Raw genomic sequence first — 19,147 nt, 5'->3', positions numbered from 1 at the left:
GATCCACCACAGTGTCCCATCACGTCAACCGTTCTCTTCGGGAGGAAGAGGAACAGGAGGGGAACATACCACAAAACCACAGCCGCCAAGCACTCCACTTCAGGAAAACCCCTGTCAGCCTGGATTGCTGAGGAAATCCACAGCTGCTACACTTCAAGCTCAGCACTTTAGGTTGAATTCCCACTGTCTCTGCTTTTCCTCTTTTTCCTAGTCCACATAAGAGGTCACTGGAATAGAGCCACCAGTCCCATCAATGCCCATGTCAGCTTTTGCTCAGACAACAGCTTGTCACTGTAGCAGCTCTCATCTCTGGAACTTAAAGAGAAAACCGCTGATCTCTATCATTCCCACACAGATGGGAAAACCAGAGCAAACAGGGTATGTGATGTCCTTGTGTTTACGCAAAGTCAAACAGAAAAGGCAGGAATAATGCTGCAGTCCTCAGTCGGAGCTGCTTTGTCAACTGTGCCTCACCAGCTCTGCTTGGCCGACATTACCCTGCCATGCAGGACAGGAACTCACCAAAGGTGTTTCCAAGCGAGAATCTGGTCTGCCACTACTCAGAGTCTGGTGCTACGGATAGCGTATTGAGAGTTTCAATACCCAGAATTTTTCATTCACAACAGAAGAAAAAAATGCTGCCAAGGAGAAGAAAATCAACTTTTTTTAATTCCGTGTCTACGTCCTTCTGATTTCTGAGACGTTTGAGTAAATTTGGATCACATTTCTAGTTTTTCTTATCAACTACAAGGACACATGGCTGTTTTCAAATGAAAATTAGTTTTCTCATGGAATGACTTGACCCTTAGAGCCAGAAAGTGAGGAAACGCTCTCAGGAGACTCCCAACAGGAACTGCAAGAACTGGCTATGAGGATTAGCAGCACTGTTGTGGATGCCAAGCAGCAAGCTTGTCCATTCAACGGGCCTTCCATACACATTTCTAGCTGTATGGACTCCCTAAGGTCACTCTGGGCTTAAGCAAGCCAAAGGCACAGTGCACCAAGCAAGCTGCCTTCCTCACAGTGCCAGTTCACACTCCTCCTTCCTCAGCACTCGACTCCCATCGCTGCTGCTCTCTGAGATGCACTCTGCTTCTCCTTAGGTCTAAACAATGCAACGCAAGGCTCTACTAGATATAGGTTGCTTCCTTATTTCAGTTATTTCAACACTCAAGTGCAAGCCGAAACCAAACAGGAGGAACAGCCCTGAAAACCCACAAGCCTGGAACACCAGGTAAAAGCGTGGTTTTTTAAAAACAATACAGGCTTCAAGTCTTCCTTCTATCACAGAACACAGACTGCAAAGGGTTGGATGTTTGATGGCTACAGAAAGCAAGCAGCACATTAACCAGCTCCCATAAAGCTTGCATAAGCTTAAGAGGAAAGCAACCACAGTCACAAATACGCCAACCCACACCCAGCTGTAGAAGTGCAGAGTAAAGTCCAAGGTGGAGAGTTTCAGAGCCTCACGTAACACTAGCACAAACGGACCTGAACCTGCAACAGTCTGAATTATTCAAGCTCAGAGTAGCACACACTCCAATAAATACACACTGGCCTTCCAAGCCCAAGCAGCTAAAGCATGAAAATCCATCTCTGAAGGAAATCACTATATTCATGTACCATGTCGCATTAAAAAAAGATCAGTAAAGAGGAGAAACAAGTTTCATTTTAACTCTCTAGCAACCTCCTTATACTACATATTAAACTATAAAGGAGTATCTAAACATCAAAACGCAACCGGCATTCTGGAAATTCTTGTAGATAAGACACACAGCACCACATGTTGCCTGCCAGTGAAGATTCAACAACTGCAGACTATTCTTACCCAGCAGAACGTGTTATGTACACTGTGTGATCAGGACATGCAAGTACGCACACAGAACATCCTGACACTGGAGCCTGGAAATCCACGAGATGCCTGCTACTCTTGCTCAGATTTGACATCCCAGTTTCTGTACCATCAGTCTCTCAGACTCCAGACACCTACTCCTCCTTCCTTTGCTCCAACTAGATTCACTGACTGTCTGAAAGCACAAGCTCCACATGTTATTGATCATTTTTAAACTCGGGAAGGTCTGTAAATTCTCACTTCATATCTAGGTATCTCATCTGCCAAAGATTTAAGCTTTACAATTACAAAGGCATATCATCTTACAGGAAAAAACATAACACACACACAAGGCTTGGACCCATTTTGTTCTCTGCAAGCCTGCTCGTTTCTATTTTCTGACTCTTTCTTGTTCTTATTTGGTATTTAAATCCTACCTGAAATAACATGTTTTACTCAGACAACAATTTGTATTTTCAAAGCATGGTACACACGGCAATCGATGTAGTTAGTTCTCTCAGGTAAAGTTCACGTCAGTGTCTGTTGCTTGAGAGTTCGGAATAGTGGGGGGAAAAAAAGGGAAAAAAAAAAGTTTTCAAAAGTACCATACTCACTCTCACTAGCAGCCAAAAGCACCAGCTTTCAGTATGTGACCGGTAGAGCCCTGGGATGTACACAAAACGTGACTACAAGCAAATTAATAGATGACCATCTACATCTGAAAAGCCAATACTGAGAAAGGCAGAAAATCCCATTGACCTAGAGAAGCAGCGACAATTCTTCTCTGTGTTGAACGCTTACAGACTACAGCTGGAATAAAAAAAAAGTGCTAAAAACATCGGCTTCCATTAGTAGAAGCTCAAAGGACACAGGTCTTGAAAGAGATTAAACAGCCACCATTGAACAGCTGTTAGGCAATCTAATCTAAAGCTAAGAGTTCGCAGCACCAGAGTCAGAATCAAGAAGTCTGGACTCCTGACTCAGTCTTAGTTGTTTTTTATTTTTTAATCACAAGACTGTCCTTCCCCTTTGCTCTGCAGTGAGCAGTAAGTTGCTCACCAAAGGAACGTAGGCTCAGATAACCCAAGGAAATTCTGTCTCCACTTCCACTCCGCAGCGTGATTTTCAAATGACCAGTATCAGTGGCTAGCCCCGAGGCCCTGCTGGCTGCTGCTCCTGGTCCGTGACTGGAAGAAACTCCCCAGATAAAAATCTGATTTCACATGCTACTCGCTCCAATGTAAAAAAAAAAAAAAAAAAAAGGTATGAATTTATTTCCATCATTTGTAAGTAGACTGCCTGTCAGCCCTACGTGTTTCTAGACACTGGACCGCAGCCCTGCCTTCAATAACTCAGACCAATGTTCCCGACACGTGCAATGACGAAGGCATATGCCGCCCTTCCCTAGGAGGGCCTGAGATCTGCATCGCTCAGAAAAGCTCATTTAGAAATACGCTGATAACAAAGGCCTCAAGCAACAATCCTGAGAGGAGTAACTTTTTGTTTGCCTCCAAAAGCAAAGCAAGTTGCACAGATATTGACTTCAGTCAGCAAGCTGAGCAGCTTTGGTCTTTCATTTGGCTAAGACACTTCTGCGAGCCTCCAGGGGAGCACAACTTAACCACCGGCTAATCTCAAAAGAAAAGAGAAGCCAACAGGATGCCATCCTTACTCTGAAGAAGAGGTGTCAGCCTTCTATAAGAAACCTATTTTCAGACAACCCTAAAGCTATTATTAGGAGGGATAGGGAACAATTTAAAGATCCAAAGTCTGTCTTCCTGGCTGATTCAAAACTGTTAAAAAAAAATATAATCCCTTTTCTTTAAAGAAATGAAACACAACCGAACAAAAAGGTCTCAAGATCGCATGCACCCAAGATAATCTGATCTTGAATTCATGTCTTGGAGCACTGTGGATCCTTCGTTGCCTTTGTTGCACATATCCCTCTGCCAACAAGCCAGCTTGCAGGCACTGAAGTAGGACAGCAAAACCCCCACAAGATAGAGGGAGGCTTCAGTGCAAGTTAACCTGAAGAGAGGACAATTGGATCATAAAACAGCTACTCCCAATCTGTTTCAAAAATACCCAGCTTTGCTGACAAAATAAGATCTTCCTTTTCACCCAGAACATTACAGCTGAACCACTGCAATGGCACTCGGAGTTTTACATCTCTGAAGTTATTAATATTGACAACCTGCACTGTCTTTTTTTTTTTAATGTAATAAAGTACAGTAGGACACCGTGTTAATACAGGCAGAACCAGGATTACATCATCTAGAGACATGTCATGGTACTGGCTTAGATCAGACAAAGGCCAGATGAGTAGAAATGCATCTCCTAAAGCACTACAGCCTTTTTCCTAGTTTGCTTACTGTCCTTCACCGTCGAGTTTTAGCATGAGCAAGGACATCTGAAGGCCTTGGAGAGCTCACGCTGAAGTGCACAAAGCAGTGAATGCAACAGAATCAGCCATTTCCCTTGAAAGCAGGGCTGTATTTCCCTGTGAGGATGCCTGCAGGAGGACAGGAGAGAGGAGAGGGAGAGGAAGGGAGCACAGGCACCTGGCAGCAGCTGCTCAGGCTACGATCACACGGGAAAGTCGTAAGTGGAAAGTGTTTCCAAAGAACGGCAGATGTGCAGATCGCAGCTTCCTTCTTCAAACTACCAGAGCTTCGCAGTAATTTAACACCGCATTCTTCAGGTGCCATTTATGTGCGTTAATAATCCCTTCCCAGGCCCTTTCCATTCCAGCTTCAAAAATCACAAGCTGCGAAGGATGCTTTATCTAGAGTGTCTCTTATTTCCTCTCGTTTTCTCAGCTGTAATTAGCTTGTGACTGGGAATCTGCTACTAGCAAGCACCAGAGCCTGCTGCAAGCAGAGCTTTGCCTGCCTACTCAGGAGCTGTTACAATGCAACCGAAGCGTAAAATAACAGGGAGCTGTGATTTTAGTGGAATCTAAAAACACAATAGGGACAGAGCACAGGTTACGCAGCCCATGTCTCCTTTGACGTAATACAGTATTAATGGAAAACTGTGATCACATTCAGACTAACGCATAGCAAGGAACGGCTGAGTGTGCAGGGAGCATTTCAGCAACAGAAGGCGCACCAGCGAAGGACGTTTTCAGCTGGCTTGCAGTAATTTGTGCTCACTGTTAGAGGGTCATCATATGGTATTACGGGGAATGAACACGTGAGCCCAAATGGTTCTGCTGGGATTTCGGCAATACAATCAAAAAGCCCTGAAACCGTTGTTCTCAGAGTTGAAAGGAGTCTTTTCACCAGTTTTCACAGATAATAGATCAAGCCTTCAGCAAGAGGAACAAGATAAAAAGCTGGACTAATCAACAGCTGATAAAAGTATTACAAAGTAGAACGTTTGCACATGGAGACAAGAATCAGGCTTGGCATACACTTTCAATGGACATGTGAGATGAGGTATACTAAATGAAAATAAAAAACTTTTACTACTGGAAGGTAGTGTCACATCAGAAAGCTGATCAAGGTGAACTGTGCACTCAAATAGGGAATAAAAACAAAACCACCCTTAGGAACAGAGGGTGCTGAAATGGTTTTTTATAAGTGCTTTTTCCCCTATGTCAGATATCCCTGTCTCATCCTGCCCCCAGTGCACACAATTCATAGCAGTTTCGATCACATAATAAATCAGAGGATGTGTGCAAGAAGTCTAAGCTGAAATTTACCTTTATTCACAACTAGCAAATGCCTGGAATCTGTGTTTTTCCTAGCAAAACCATAAAACTTATGGACCTGAACTTGACTGGCATCTTCTTAAATCCCTTACGTGTTCCATGCTTCTGCTCATCTCAAGCTGTGATCACAAGAGATTTAGTAAATGGAGGAAATATGCAATCTGACAGAAGATTTTTTATTTCCTGCGGCTCAGATACTTGTCACATTGACAACACGGATCAGTGCTGCAAGAGCAGCCTCTTTACTCCCATTCCCTGTCGCAGCCATTTCTGCACTCAGTCTACTGGCAGCCCACACTCCATGCACAAAGCCTGAGACACCTGGCAGAAAAGCACTTGTTACTGCGAACGCTTCTAAACCAATCTTTAACAAGTCTGGGCTTCAAAGGACCCATTATTTTACATGGTCTACTTGTCTGAAATGCTTGTCTCCCACAGATCAGAATCCTATTGCCACATCAGATTAGTTTCATTTTATTTTTTTAACCACCGACATTTATATTTAATGGGTGTGTATTAGATTTTCTTTTGAGGATTGGGAAGTACAGGGCTGAGAAAAGGAGCACAAGAAAACACTTCGCCTGATAGAGATAGCTTGATAGCAATGTGGATTTATTCTTTGATATGCTTTTTTCTTAAGTGGGCTTTGCATTTTCTTTCCTTGAGGGGTGATGGAGAAGATCTGAGGCATACAAATGTTCTCTCCCAGTTTACTACAGCTGTAAATGAGTGGTTCAGATACAGAAGTGTCATCTTGCGAATAGGAGAGGAGGAAAGCAAGAAGCAAAATTAAGAAGTTCAACATACCACTCCACACACTTCTGCCATATGAAGCCAAAAATTATCTACTTTACGTATTTCTGAGACTTATCTTGGCAGTTTAGATCCTTCAAAGTCTGGATACAGAAAACATTTTTCTCCTGCATTGGAATTCTTGGTGCAGGTTTTATTTTAACAGCCTTATTTAAGTACCGGGCAGGAAATGAAATTGTCAAACTATTACAGACAGACATAAAAACGATCTGCTTCAAACACAACCAGACAATGCTCTTAACCATGTACAACATCCAATGCAGTACTGTGCTTCTCAGAATGCAATCAGGGGACTCGCCATGCACTCTGTACGAAATGCCACGGAAGTACAAACCCAAGTTTCACCACCAACAACGGCTTGCATTTCTGCTCAAGCACCGTTCAACCTCTTTGAGACTTATCAAAGATACAGCACATCATCTGCAATAACACTGCAGCTTTTCTGAAATACAGAATGGATTTTTTGAGTATTTACATGCAATTCTATTAAGCTACGATAAACTTATCTTAAAGATTCAGTTTCAATTTTAGCAACAGGTGGCAGGCTTTTATCAAGTGCTTTAGAAATTCCCCATACAGGTAAAAACCATTGGAAAATCCATGTTCTTGTACATTTTTTGGTAAATTTCTAATGGAGTAAAGGCTACTTTTCACTTGTTGTTCATTGTCAAAGTAGAAACTTCAGTACAAACAGGCAGATTTTTTGCCCTCAAAACACTTCTGTGAAGAAATATCCCCCATCAAAATGGCTGTCACCATTCTCAGCAGGGTAGAGGCTGCCGTGGGCCCCCGCAGTTGGGTTCAGCCAACATCTTTGCTGCAGATGGGAGGTGCTGAAGGGTCACAGTGGAGGGACAGCAACACGGTGGCACTGCTGTGGTGCTGGGTTTTGGAAGGGGTACTTCGGCACCTTTGTTTATGAAAACAAGACCTTTGACCCAGTAGTGTCTTTACAAGTTGTAATAAGATGAAGAGCAACCATGAAAATCCCTTCTACCACACAGAGGTTCACCACTTCTCTCGCTGCAAAGGGCTTAAAAGCTGTCGAACTTTTAAAAGGAATCTTGTTATACAAAAAGACAAGTGTTGCAAACTTGGTGCTGGCCAGTTGCTGTCAGTAGTACACTACCTAGCAGACATTATCCAAGAAAAACAAACACACTTAAGGTGCCCATTCAAGGTGAAGGTGCGATTTCAACAACGGGCAAGAAAGAAAATGCTTTTCAAAAGAAAACCAATATAAGTTAATCACTGAGAAAAATTCTCCTAGCTGCACACTTGAAAAATTTGGAAACATAATTTTCTAGCCTGTCTGAAAATCTTCCAGGCCAAGAGTTTCCATGGGTTTTGAACCCATTTGCGACAAATGCAACACCTTTCAGTGAGCTTGCAAGCACAACTGGCTGACACCAGGGAAGACAGACATCTACCAGCTCAGCGGCAAGAAAACTCTTTGTCTAAGCCGCAGATGGGTTGAAAAATGAGTATCACTGTTTAGTAAGCACAGCCGACGATGCACTTCCATTTGCAGCTACATTTCAGCGTGAGGAATCTTTTTCAGCAGTGATGGCAATTACAACCAAGTATTGAAATAAACTGGACCTAGAACCAGCCCTTTGAACAGCTCTATTACAGAGGCTAAGCAAAGATTTTCAAAACTAATGAAGCGCAGGCAATCACAGAGCCCTCACTCTTCTTCCTCCAAGAACAATTTTGCTTTCGGCCTTCTTACATCACAGCTAAGAGCCCTTCTGAAAGAGGACAATTCTCCAGTGCTTGCCCACAAAGCAATCTCCTCCCCTCCCACTACTGGCAAAATTAAAAACTATTACAAATGGCAAATTGATCAAATGCCCCCTCCCCAGTGCAACCCACCAGCTTAGCAGTATGACAGCGATGGACACTGGACAGTCACATAAGCTATTCTAAAATTCAGACTTCTCTGTTCATCTTGGCTTTGTCCAGGAAAGTATTTTAGTGCAGTGACTGTAGTAATGGAGCCTGAACAGAAACCTGGCTTGCTTCAGTCCTTCCCCGTCTTGTCCCATAACTTGGTCTAGCCTCTGCCACCCTTGGGTTCATACCTGCCCCGTGAACACTTGGTAGCTGCCTGGCCACAAGCACATGCTCCATTCAGGTCCTTCCAGCAACTCCCCTCTAAGCAATTCCCTGCTCACCACAGAACTTCCTCCACCCTCACGTTGTGAGCTGCTGGGCTATCTCCTTCACAAGGCAACGGTCACCTAAAATCTGTTCCTCACAGACACAACTTACACTTGTGTAATTACGTGGATGACAGCTGAATCGGAGGGTTTGCGGAAGAAATGTGTAAATTTCAATTACGAGGTCAAATATTTCTAACAAGTTCGTGTTAGAATTTGGCTGACGTTCCACAGCAAGCAGCCAGGCAACAGGCAGCAGAGATTTCAGAGCACTCCTGAAGGAGGGACCCACCAGAGCACCGCCCACATGCTGGCACACACTGTCTTCCCCGAGTACCACCTTCCAGACTGGATCTCACTATTCAGGACTCTAATACACTCATTTTTAGGGTGGCAGTTTTGAAAGGCAGAACACACACTACAGAAAACTTTCACAAGCTGCGCACGGAGCCTGGGGAAGAGCAGTCCCACCTTGTGTAGGGGCCTGCGGGCCAAGGCAATATTAAGCAACCTCTCCACAGAAGATGCCTTGGACAAACCCCCTGCTCATGCATGCACTCAGTCATGGCATCCACATAGCTGTAGCCTATCGCGGGACTCCAAGACGCAGTATATTGTGCTCACAGGACAAACGATCGCTTAATACACAACTGGAAGTGACCAGAAGCTTTAGGCACAGTGCCTAGAAAACACGATGCCTTTCTCAGAGGGATTTCAAGGCAACACTGCAGGGAGGAAGGAATTGCTTCAAGATAAACCATGATTACATACCATCTCATGAGCTACACCACAGAAAACATATTAGCCATTCTTATCTCCTCTCCATTGTTTTGGTATTTGCTGTTTACACAGTCAGTAGCCTGCAGCTTCAAGTTATAAGCAATAATTAGTTCTTCCAGTTAAAAATATGCTGAACATTTCCAACTCCTACATAAATAAGGTCAAATCATTAATGAATTCTGGAAATTTAAACACAGTGCTTACAGCACTCCTTACAAAAGGATGTACTTTGCCAAGGTTGCAGGAAAATGGTTTTTCAAGTGAAGCAATGAACATTTGGAAACGTGAGACAGTCCACTGTGGGATGCATGCTTGAAGATCCAAACAATGAAAATCAGAAATCAAGGCAATATTGATACGTGAGCAAAGAAGAGTGCAAACAGTGTGTCCAAAGCATTTTATCTTTGTGGTGGAAGCCAGTAAATGCTGCAGGTTATTTAGCCTAGATTCCCCCACCCCCCTCCAATCAACCATTTACTTTCAAAAAAAAGAAGAAACATATTATCGAACAGAAAGGTTGTGTAACTTCTCCAAAGGTCACAGAAGACTCAAAGTGTGACCCCAATAAAACAAACCCACTGCTCAGCACAGACTCTCTCCTTTCCCAGCTTCTTTTTTTAATAGGAAACATTGTTAACCAAGCTTTTTTCCCTGGTCTTTAGATCATGTTGTCACAGCTGCACAGCAATTAATTAATGACACTTGCTTGGCCATAGCATAAACACTATCTGCCATCTACCAAGTGTCACAACAGAAACTTACCCTGCAGCGACTGTTTTCTACAAGCTTCACTGTCACTATAGGCTCCGCGGCAGTTGCATGTCAGGAGTTACAGCTAGGAAAGCCTTTCTGAGTAACATCCTGTGCGTGACATACTTGCCCTGTGCTCCATCCCACCAAATCACCACAGACAGACCAGCACACCCTGGCTCTTGCAGGTTCTAAGCTAGGGTATCAACTGGACCGCGGAATTCATCACCACCTCAAGAGCTAGAGGTCATCACAGAGTAAATAAGTGTTTGTGTTCAGTGTGGATGATACAGCAGGTGACTGGCATGAAACATCTTCCCTGTACAGCGGCAGCATAGTGTATCAATGGCATCAGACAAAATAGCATGCTATCCTTTCAAATTCATCATCTAACCCAGAAGTTGTTCATAATACCACCTCACAGTGCTGAGATATCCAGCCATTGTGGTACCAGGCCAAGGACATCACCACCATTCTGGTGGACTACCTTCCCAGACACTTCTCATTATTAGGAGGCTTAGTAGTCACATCAGGTTTGCCTATGTTAAAATAGTGAGGTTTATGCCAGCACTGAAGAGAGGTCCACATTTCTGACAATTGGAATCACACACACAAAAAGATCATGAACAAAACTGATCAATCTTCATGAAGGTGAGGTTAAACTAGTTTTCAATGCCTTTAATAACACTGAGCTACAATAATCTTTTATACATTAGTATTGGCTCACATTTGCAAGATAAACTACTTCAGCTACCCATATGCAAATACATGCAATGACAGAAGTTAGGCTTAAAGCACCTACACTCATATCAACCACACTCAAAAGGTAGCAATTCCGTCCTCATACATTATGAGAACAATTCTTGAAAGACTGCATGTGCAACAGTTTTAGCCTATGAGGACTTCATCAACTTTTTCCTCACCTATTACTGTGCTTGGACTTTTCCCGGTCTTTTTCCTTGTCCTTCTTGTGCTCTTTGTGCCGGTGTTCTCGGTCTTTGTGTTTATCTTTGTGTTTGTGAGAATCTGCAAGCAGAGAGGCAAAAAATTAAGAAATGAAGTTGGGAGAAAACTTCACGCCTCCCTCGTGAACCTCTACATGTTTCCCCACCCCATACCAGTATTTTCTGTCATTCAAAATTTGTAACAAAAAAAACTTAGTTTCAGAGTCCTAAATGGATTCATTGTTCCTGCAGCACAAGTTAATTCATCTTGGCAACAGCTGCATTTATATGGTCTTTAGTTCAACGACCTTTAGATGCTTTACAGACCCTGAAGAAATGCAACTCTTCTTATTAAATAGGTAAGTACGGCTATAGCAAGTTCAATCTTATTTGGCAGATGGGAAACTTAGCTTCCTATGCCCGTAAGTATTTCATGTCAAATAGATTATAAGGATACAGGAACAGAGCATAAAGCTGAAATATTAAGGCTGCCGAATCCTAGAATTTAGACTGGTACTTCCACGAGTATCTAGTCTAGACAAAGCACACCTCCCCATCCCCCCAGATTAAGATCATCTTATTCTTATCCCCAACAGTGTATGGCATGACGGGCACACACCAAGGGAAAGGGGGAGTAACGACGGAAGAGGAAAAGAATGGGTGAGAAGGAAACAAAAATAGGAATTCTCTCCTTGTGCTTCTCTCCTGCAGGAGACACCTCCCTCCGAAACAGCCCCACCAAGAAAATCCAACATGACAGCTGTAATGAGTATGTGCTGGTGGTAACCCACCTACACAGGTTGGGACTGGTCCAAGTTAAGTGACAGGTCAGAAATGGGAGATGGCATTCAAGTAAATCTACAAGAACACAGTAATTTTACTGGTATCAACTCCTACTGAGTGACATTTTCCATCCTCAGTGACAACTGTACTGTACAATGAAGTCCTTTAAATCACCAAAGAAACAGATCCAGCACAGAAAAAGAGCAACACAGTTGAATCATAAACAAACTCATTTAAAAGCATCTTTAGGTCCTTAAATGTTGTTTATAAACAGATCAAAAAGGAGCTGAGCTAGCATGTCAAACCCACCTCATTTACAGCCAAGGTCACTGTAATGTTGGGAACAATGTGTGCATGCCCAATGACTCCCCCCAGGTTTTGTTTTGTTTTTAACATGCTTCTCAAAGCAACTAAAACTAAGTAAACTCCTCAGGATACCTCAGAGGCTGTGTTGACTTTGGCAACTGTTTTCAGATGATAGCGCCAGAATTTCCACCAGAGATCTTGGACATAAGGTATTAATGCTTAATTAATTGTAAAGATGTTACCATGCCTCTAAAAAGGCTACTATATCTGCACTAAGAATAGAAAACCGCAACAAAAGGATTTGGTGACTTTCAGAGTCACGTGGGAAATGCACTGCAGAGCCAGGAACAAGCCTCATCCTCCTGACTCCAAGTCTTTAGCCACAAATTCATTTTTCTCCTTAACAGACACCAGCTCTTAGTCTCAAAAAACATTCAACTGGTTTTAGTGGAAACGTACTCACAGTCACATTTCCACAGAATATGATTTTAATCTATGGCTTTCTATAACTTCAGGTATTGTTTTCAGACACCTGCAGTAAGGCAACATAAAATGACATACGGATGCTGACATTCCAGCCTCCATCTTGCCTTCTGCATCTTTCCTCGATCCTCCTGAACCTGGCAACACTTCCTAGCGCTTTGGTGTATGCAGTATATACATTTAAAGCACGAGATTTAGTTTTCTACCTTTTGATAAACAGGCACGTGGCAGGTTATGTGGAACATCTGGTGTTACACCATAAAACACCTAAGAGTTTTCAAGTACCTAAACAGCAAAATCTATTTCACAACAGGGAGAGCTTTGCAGGCATCTCTGGCAAATTGTGTGGGGACCGGACACCTACACTCTCTGAACTGCCAAGAAGCAATTTCTCAGTACCCTTCTTCCCACCAGGACAACACACATTTTACTGGCAAAAATGTTTTCGCATTGCTTTTCACACTTACGATTCTTCAGTTTAGCCAGGAGCTGGAAGCTCAGGCTGTTTGCAAACTGCCTGGGTTTTATTCAACAGAGAGTTTACTCACCGATTCCTAAAGCACCGGCTGAAGCGAACAGCCATCTATTTACACTTCATGAATAGGTAAATTGCTAGAAAAACCATCGTGATGCTATACATAGAACTATGTACACTCACAACATACTCGCCTTTTAAGGAGGCACATACCACCACAGAGTCAATTTTTTTCTACCAACCAATCGACGGAAAACGTGTGCAACTGAGCTCAATGCTATTCTCTTCAGAGCTTAGAGCCACAAGATTATTTTTTACAAAAAAAAGTGGAAAACAGAACAATCTTCTACCTTCATCACCAGATTCCTTTCCAGCTGACTCGTGCTTTCCAGCTGAAATTAGTATTTGCTCTTCAAAAGTAGTTCCAGGGCTATACTCTGGAAACACTGGAGTCAGACATCTATTTCCTCAATCCTCTGCACTGCTTACAATGATTTGGTATTTTCAGACAACTGAAGTCTGGTACAGCAGTGCGGAGTGCCTGACCAGTTAAACTAGCTCTGCTTGCTAGCATTTGTCACTGCTCAGCCTTCCTTTGCTGTCTACTGAAGGATTTCTAGCAGGAAGGTCCTTCATAGAGGTGCTCTGGCAGGCCAAAGGGGCTAGGGAAGGAACGGGAGGTTGTGCATGTGGTCTTGAAAGCAGAAGGGAAACACCAGCAGGAGAGCTTTCACCCCAGCGCAGTCAAGGCTGGACAGGTACTCGGCCTCTCACACCAGACAATGCTTTAAATTCAGTACTTGCATGGAGGTAAGAGTACTACCTCCCAGACACGTCTCCTGAGGACTGAACTATACTGGAATATTTGCCTCTTCTTCAGACTCAATGGTGTTGCTTTCTGGCACAATGCCATGAGGTAGGTTAAGACTAAAGACTTCAAAAGAGTTTATTAAATAGTCTTGAGATGACATACGTATGTCTTCAGAAGGCATTAAAACTCTTGGTCTCTTTTGGAGGGTGGAGCTGGATGAAGTGCAGAAAACCGGGTCATTAAAAAGGACAGAATTTTTTTTCGGCGTATCACACAAAAATGCTTTGTTCCAGACTGGCTTTATCTAGGAGCCCAAGCTAATAGCTATTTGGTGGCTGACATGAAACAAATTTAGCTATTTCACTCCAGTTTGTGTACCCACGTCAGAAAAACCAATACCGCATCACCTCCAACTGAACGACACAGGCAACAGATGACCGAATTGGGAACAAAACTTTAAGACACAGTGGGCCACCTCGCAGCAAACCACATCAACACAGAAGCAATCAACAGATCTGTCTGTAATATATCTTCTTTGATATATTTAGCATATTGATTCCTAGAAGAATCTTTCAGCCTCCAGTAACTCTCTCCCAGCTTGCAGCTGATCAGCAGTTGACTGGGTCCAGCCTCACATGAGCTACAGAATGAGGTCAGACATTATCACACATTCACATTTGTTTCCTGCCTTTTATGTCTTCCATTAAGTATGTCTGCTGCCTCTAACACTGAACAAGGAGATAAATACTATTCCTTTCTCCAAGAGCATTAGCAAAATCCACTCTCTACTGTGAGCAAAGTTCAAACCCCCAAAAGCTCGTGTGATATTTAAGGGATTTCAGAAATCAAAAAGTCTCTCTCCAGCATCAAGGTTACAGTGAGGACAGGGGTTACGCTCACTGGGCAAGGATCCATTACCCCTAAGGCTCTCCCTTCAGTATCCTCTAACCCAAACAGAGGTTTTGGCATCTCTGCTGTTCTAGAAAGCTTGATGTCTCTGGCACTGGATCTCTGTCTGTTAATGACGAGCCTGGTACGTCTCCAAAAAGATTACCGCAGTCCCCGTACTATTCCTGCCATTCCCTCTGTACCTCCAATAATCACGAGCAGCTCTGCATTTTTGTACACTGATTCATCTTCCAACTCTGTTTAATTACAAGGACGCCTGATTTAAGGATGGGAAATTCTAAGCACTTTCGGTCTGTGGCTCTGTTTTGCTACCCCCTCCGCCTTCGCTCCATCGCTAAGCCTCTGGGGAAAGGCTGAGTCATAACCCTATTTGCAATACTTGTATACACATATTACTGGAACAGTCCAGTTTTACTCTTTATCCAGCTGTAAAAGGTTAGGCATTTCTAACTACAGCATGACAAGAACAGAGATGAAGTTGCTGCCTGGGGAAGAAGAGCACCCAGGGACAGCAAAGGTGAGCAGTCTCCTTTCACAATGAGAACAACCCCTGGGGTTTAACAGATTAAGTCTGCTAACAACTCTATGGGACTATACCGTTTTAATTCATGGGACAAATTCATTTGCTTTTGTTCTTAAAACCCTTTTGAACACTGTTCTCTGCACCCCACCCCTCCCCAAAAAGATTATTTACATATCACAATCAAGGTAAGGAGGCCTACTTCCTACATAAATATTTCAGTTTTGACAGCAGCTTTTCTAATAACATATGGAAACCACACAGAGGGGCATAAGTTCTTGTACGCCCCATCAGTACAGCTATCAATATTATTTGGGAGAGTATCACTGGCACATGATATGGGATGCTATCGATACCATTTTATCCCACTCCCACCAGCCACTTTTATCCCACTTCCACTGTATCCCATTGTCATCATTTTGCATTAGAATTTTTTTTTTTTTTGTAAGAACTGAAAGATGTGAGCAACAATCTGTCTCTTCTTATTTCTCCTGCATTAAGTGACATAGCTGGCAAATTAACACCTGGTAACCCCAATTTCTGGTCAACAGTAGCTTTTCCAGATAAATCTACCAGCCTTCTATATTTGTTGTCTTTCAGTTCACCTTCTTGTAAGTTTTTGTGGGCACAATTTGAATATGTCATTAACCTGCTTACAGAAAGGATTCTGGCAGTAGTCTTTGTTCTTTTGAAATGTTTTACCAGGTTTTGGGGATAAAGACTTTTTGCATTTTCCTTCTGGTTCCAGCAACACCCCAACTGCTTTTCCTCTCATTCAACAGCCCAGAAATACCTCAGCTAGTGTGTATGCTGGGATTTTATCCGTTCGAAGCCTCATCTCAATGCTTCTCTACACTGATGTCCAGAAAGATGATTTAAGCTTACTTGATTCTTGGGACTGAAATCTGTGCCTGAATCTGAAGACACAGCATGAAAAATTCATCACATTACCAACTAAAAAAACATTTTTAACTTCTCGTTACTCCAATAACACTTCTGATTCGGATGAGTGACTGAAATTTCTGCCCCAATATAAGTCCAATGCCTCAATATTAGTTATTTGTTACAAGAGAAGCATACAAGCTCTCCAGACTTTTTCAGGATCATTGGTCTGTATGAGTACTGTGCGCTCTCTATTGCTGGTACCTTCAGGCATCCTGACCTTGAAGCACGAGCAAGAAGCCCTCTACTATCAGCACAGAGTGGTGAAACTAGCAGGGTCTTTTCAGCTTCTCCTCTGGAAAGGAGAAGAAAGTCTTAATAAATACTCCTCCTGTTTCACTGCTAAATTATGCAGCTGAAACGGGGGTAATTCAGTAACACCGGATTAGGTTCAGAAGTTGGTCAAGTTCAAAAACTTCTCATAAGCATTCCCGTCACCTGAGAAAGGGTTAGTCCCTTCTCAGCTGAGACACCACCCCCACCTTAGACCACTGACTCCAAAACTGCAGCTTTTTACTGTTTGGGTCGATTTCCTTCTCACCTGTTGTGATGCAAAACTAAGCAAAGCAGAAAGATTCTGTATGAAAGTTTTACTTATTTTTCTCCTCCCCCACAGGCCCTCCTCAAAAGTAGTGATCTTAAAACCACAGGTTATCAGAAAAAGGCCTCTTACTTTCAAGTTACTCAAGTTTTATCATTAGTTACCACTTATTTTGCCAAATCATATTATTCTAGAGTTTTAATTTCTTGAATGTTGGGTATAAAAAGACTACTATTAAAATCATTAAGGTTCAGTTGCTGAAATGATGCCAAGAAGGGCTATGAACATTCAAACATGTGACTGTAGTTCAAGGTGTCTAAAATACTCTTCATATTCCTGGCAAAGAACACGTACTTTTGCCTTGGGCATCTGGTGAAAACAGTTTAGTGCTGCACTAACTTTTACAATATACAGACTGTACCATCAAATAGAAAGACTGTAACATTTAGTCATTATCCAAGATCTTTAACACGAACAGAGAAGGGATTAGCAGGCTACCTAAACAGGCAACAGCAATCCCACGTGTAAGGGTTGCTCTGTGAGTTTCTCATCCATTTATAAACTGTTCCCCTGAGAAAGCAGCTACTGTGCAGAGCTAAAAAAGCCCATGTGCAGACCCGATATGGCTCAGAGGAGCAACCATACAGAGAAACTGGCATGGTCTGAGGCATGGGGGTTCCTCACTGTTAGATGGGTTATGACTTCGGACTGGTCATCTGGCTTCACATGTTTTGATTTCACAATTTTAAAGCCACATACAATAATCCCATGTAACCTGCCTAGAAGAGGTTTGAACTTTTCTAAAATATTTGTATTGCAGTTGGAGGAAGTCACAGTATGATCATGCTGTTCTAATAATTGATTACACAGTGTTTCTACAGTTTAAATGGATTGACATTGCTGTAGCCCAAAAACAGGGGGAGGAAAAAGGGTTTTCTGTCTTTCTGGACAGAAAACAGAACTGCATCCAGGTATCGGAGACAACACTTTCCCCAGTAAAGCAAAGCAGACTGAAACAAAACAGAACTGTAGGTATGAAATATACAGAAAACACCTATACGCAGCCAGAAGTGTCAAAAGCAGAAAAACATACCCAGAAGGCAGTGTTCAGAGAGAATGGTGTTGTGGATGATACACTGGAGCAAAAAACCAGAATCTAAAATAAACTTCCCACATGAAACTGGATATGTCACTTACTGGCCTAATAGCCCTATTTACACAACGACAGCATAGACATAAAGCATTTACCCTGGAAAGGTATTGCAGGTCTGTTGCCGTGCTGTTTTATTTCTCCAATAGCTGACTGCAAAACATTTGGAATCCTGAAATGAGCGTGACTGAAACACTTCAGGCTGTGATTTGAATCCCCGATAACCTAAGCATGAAATTCAATAAAAGCAGCAGGACCTGCATTTTCAGTAGGTGTCAAGAAAGGAACGAAACTACAGCCGTACTGAAACCATACTGCCGGGCTTCTGCTTCCTCCTTCCCAGTGCCACACTTACCGGCACAGACACACCTTTCAAACGCAAGCTGACACTCAACCAGTGTTGAAGACACCTCCACAACCAACCTTGCTACAGAATGCTATTTCTAAATCCTTAAAATCCTTCTTGAAATCAAATTCAATGACATACAGTTACTGTGCTATCACAAACTTATTTCACTTCAGGTGCACCAATTCAGGGATGCTGACACTTCCACAGCGCTCACCATTTCCCTCCATACACCAGAATATAATCGGAGTTTTATAGTTTACTGCAAAACAACTAAATTAATTTTGACTAAACACAAGGAAACCACAAAAAGCAGCTCTTGGTTGTGAAAATTCGATCCTCAGTCATTCACTTTTCAATCACACAAGGAAAGAAATGGCAGGGGGTGTAAAAGCTTCATGAAATGGGAGCCCAGAAAGGTACAGCAAAATAACCAAGCCATTTACCCCTTCTAAGGCAGGAACTATATTACTAAAAGTAAGACTCCACCAGAGTGCATTCTTCCTTTTTCTAAGGGTTCAAATAAAGAAATACATCATCACTGAATAGATTTGAGTCAACCTATTTTCCAGGCTATAGTTACTCCGAGGCTGAACTCCCAGGCTATGCTATCCAATTCTACCAAAGCTTGAAAACTTAGTACTGTAGATAGAAACAGACTGAAACTAATGACCTTACAACCCCTCTCCGCACTTCAACAGTTATTTGAGGCAAAAGATACTACAGGGACAGATAGATATGTCTTTTCCCTTAAAAGGATTGTGCTGGGAAGCTTGACTTTAGAACAAGACAGACCCCTTAGTTACTGCATTCTTCATTGACCTTGTTATTTGGAGGCCCTGTATTCCTCACTGTTGAACAGAGCAAAAGGAAGAAACCTGTGGAA

General features: G+C 42.6%; 1 protein-coding gene across 1 annotated transcript in view; it reads right to left on the bottom strand.

Moving 5' to 3' along the window:
- The window catches only part of TOP1 (DNA topoisomerase I), a 69,631-nt gene that overhangs the window by 28,361 nt on the left and 22,123 nt on the right, over nucleotides 1–19,147 (bottom strand). The window contains exon 3 of the mRNA XM_075438604.1: nucleotides 10,975–11,077. Within this exon, the coding sequence (XP_075294719.1) occupies nucleotides 10,975–11,077 (103 nt within the window). The remainder of the gene's footprint in view (nucleotides 1–10,974; nucleotides 11,078–19,147) is intronic.

Source organism: Opisthocomus hoazin, chromosome 18 (assembly GCF_030867145.1).
Source record: "Opisthocomus hoazin isolate bOpiHoa1 chromosome 18, bOpiHoa1.hap1, whole genome shotgun sequence".
NCBI classification, from domain to species: Eukaryota; Metazoa; Chordata; class Aves; order Opisthocomiformes; family Opisthocomidae; genus Opisthocomus; species Opisthocomus hoazin.
The sequence above is the reverse complement of the archived record's forward strand: the minus strand, read 5'-3'. Positions and strand labels throughout refer to the sequence as shown.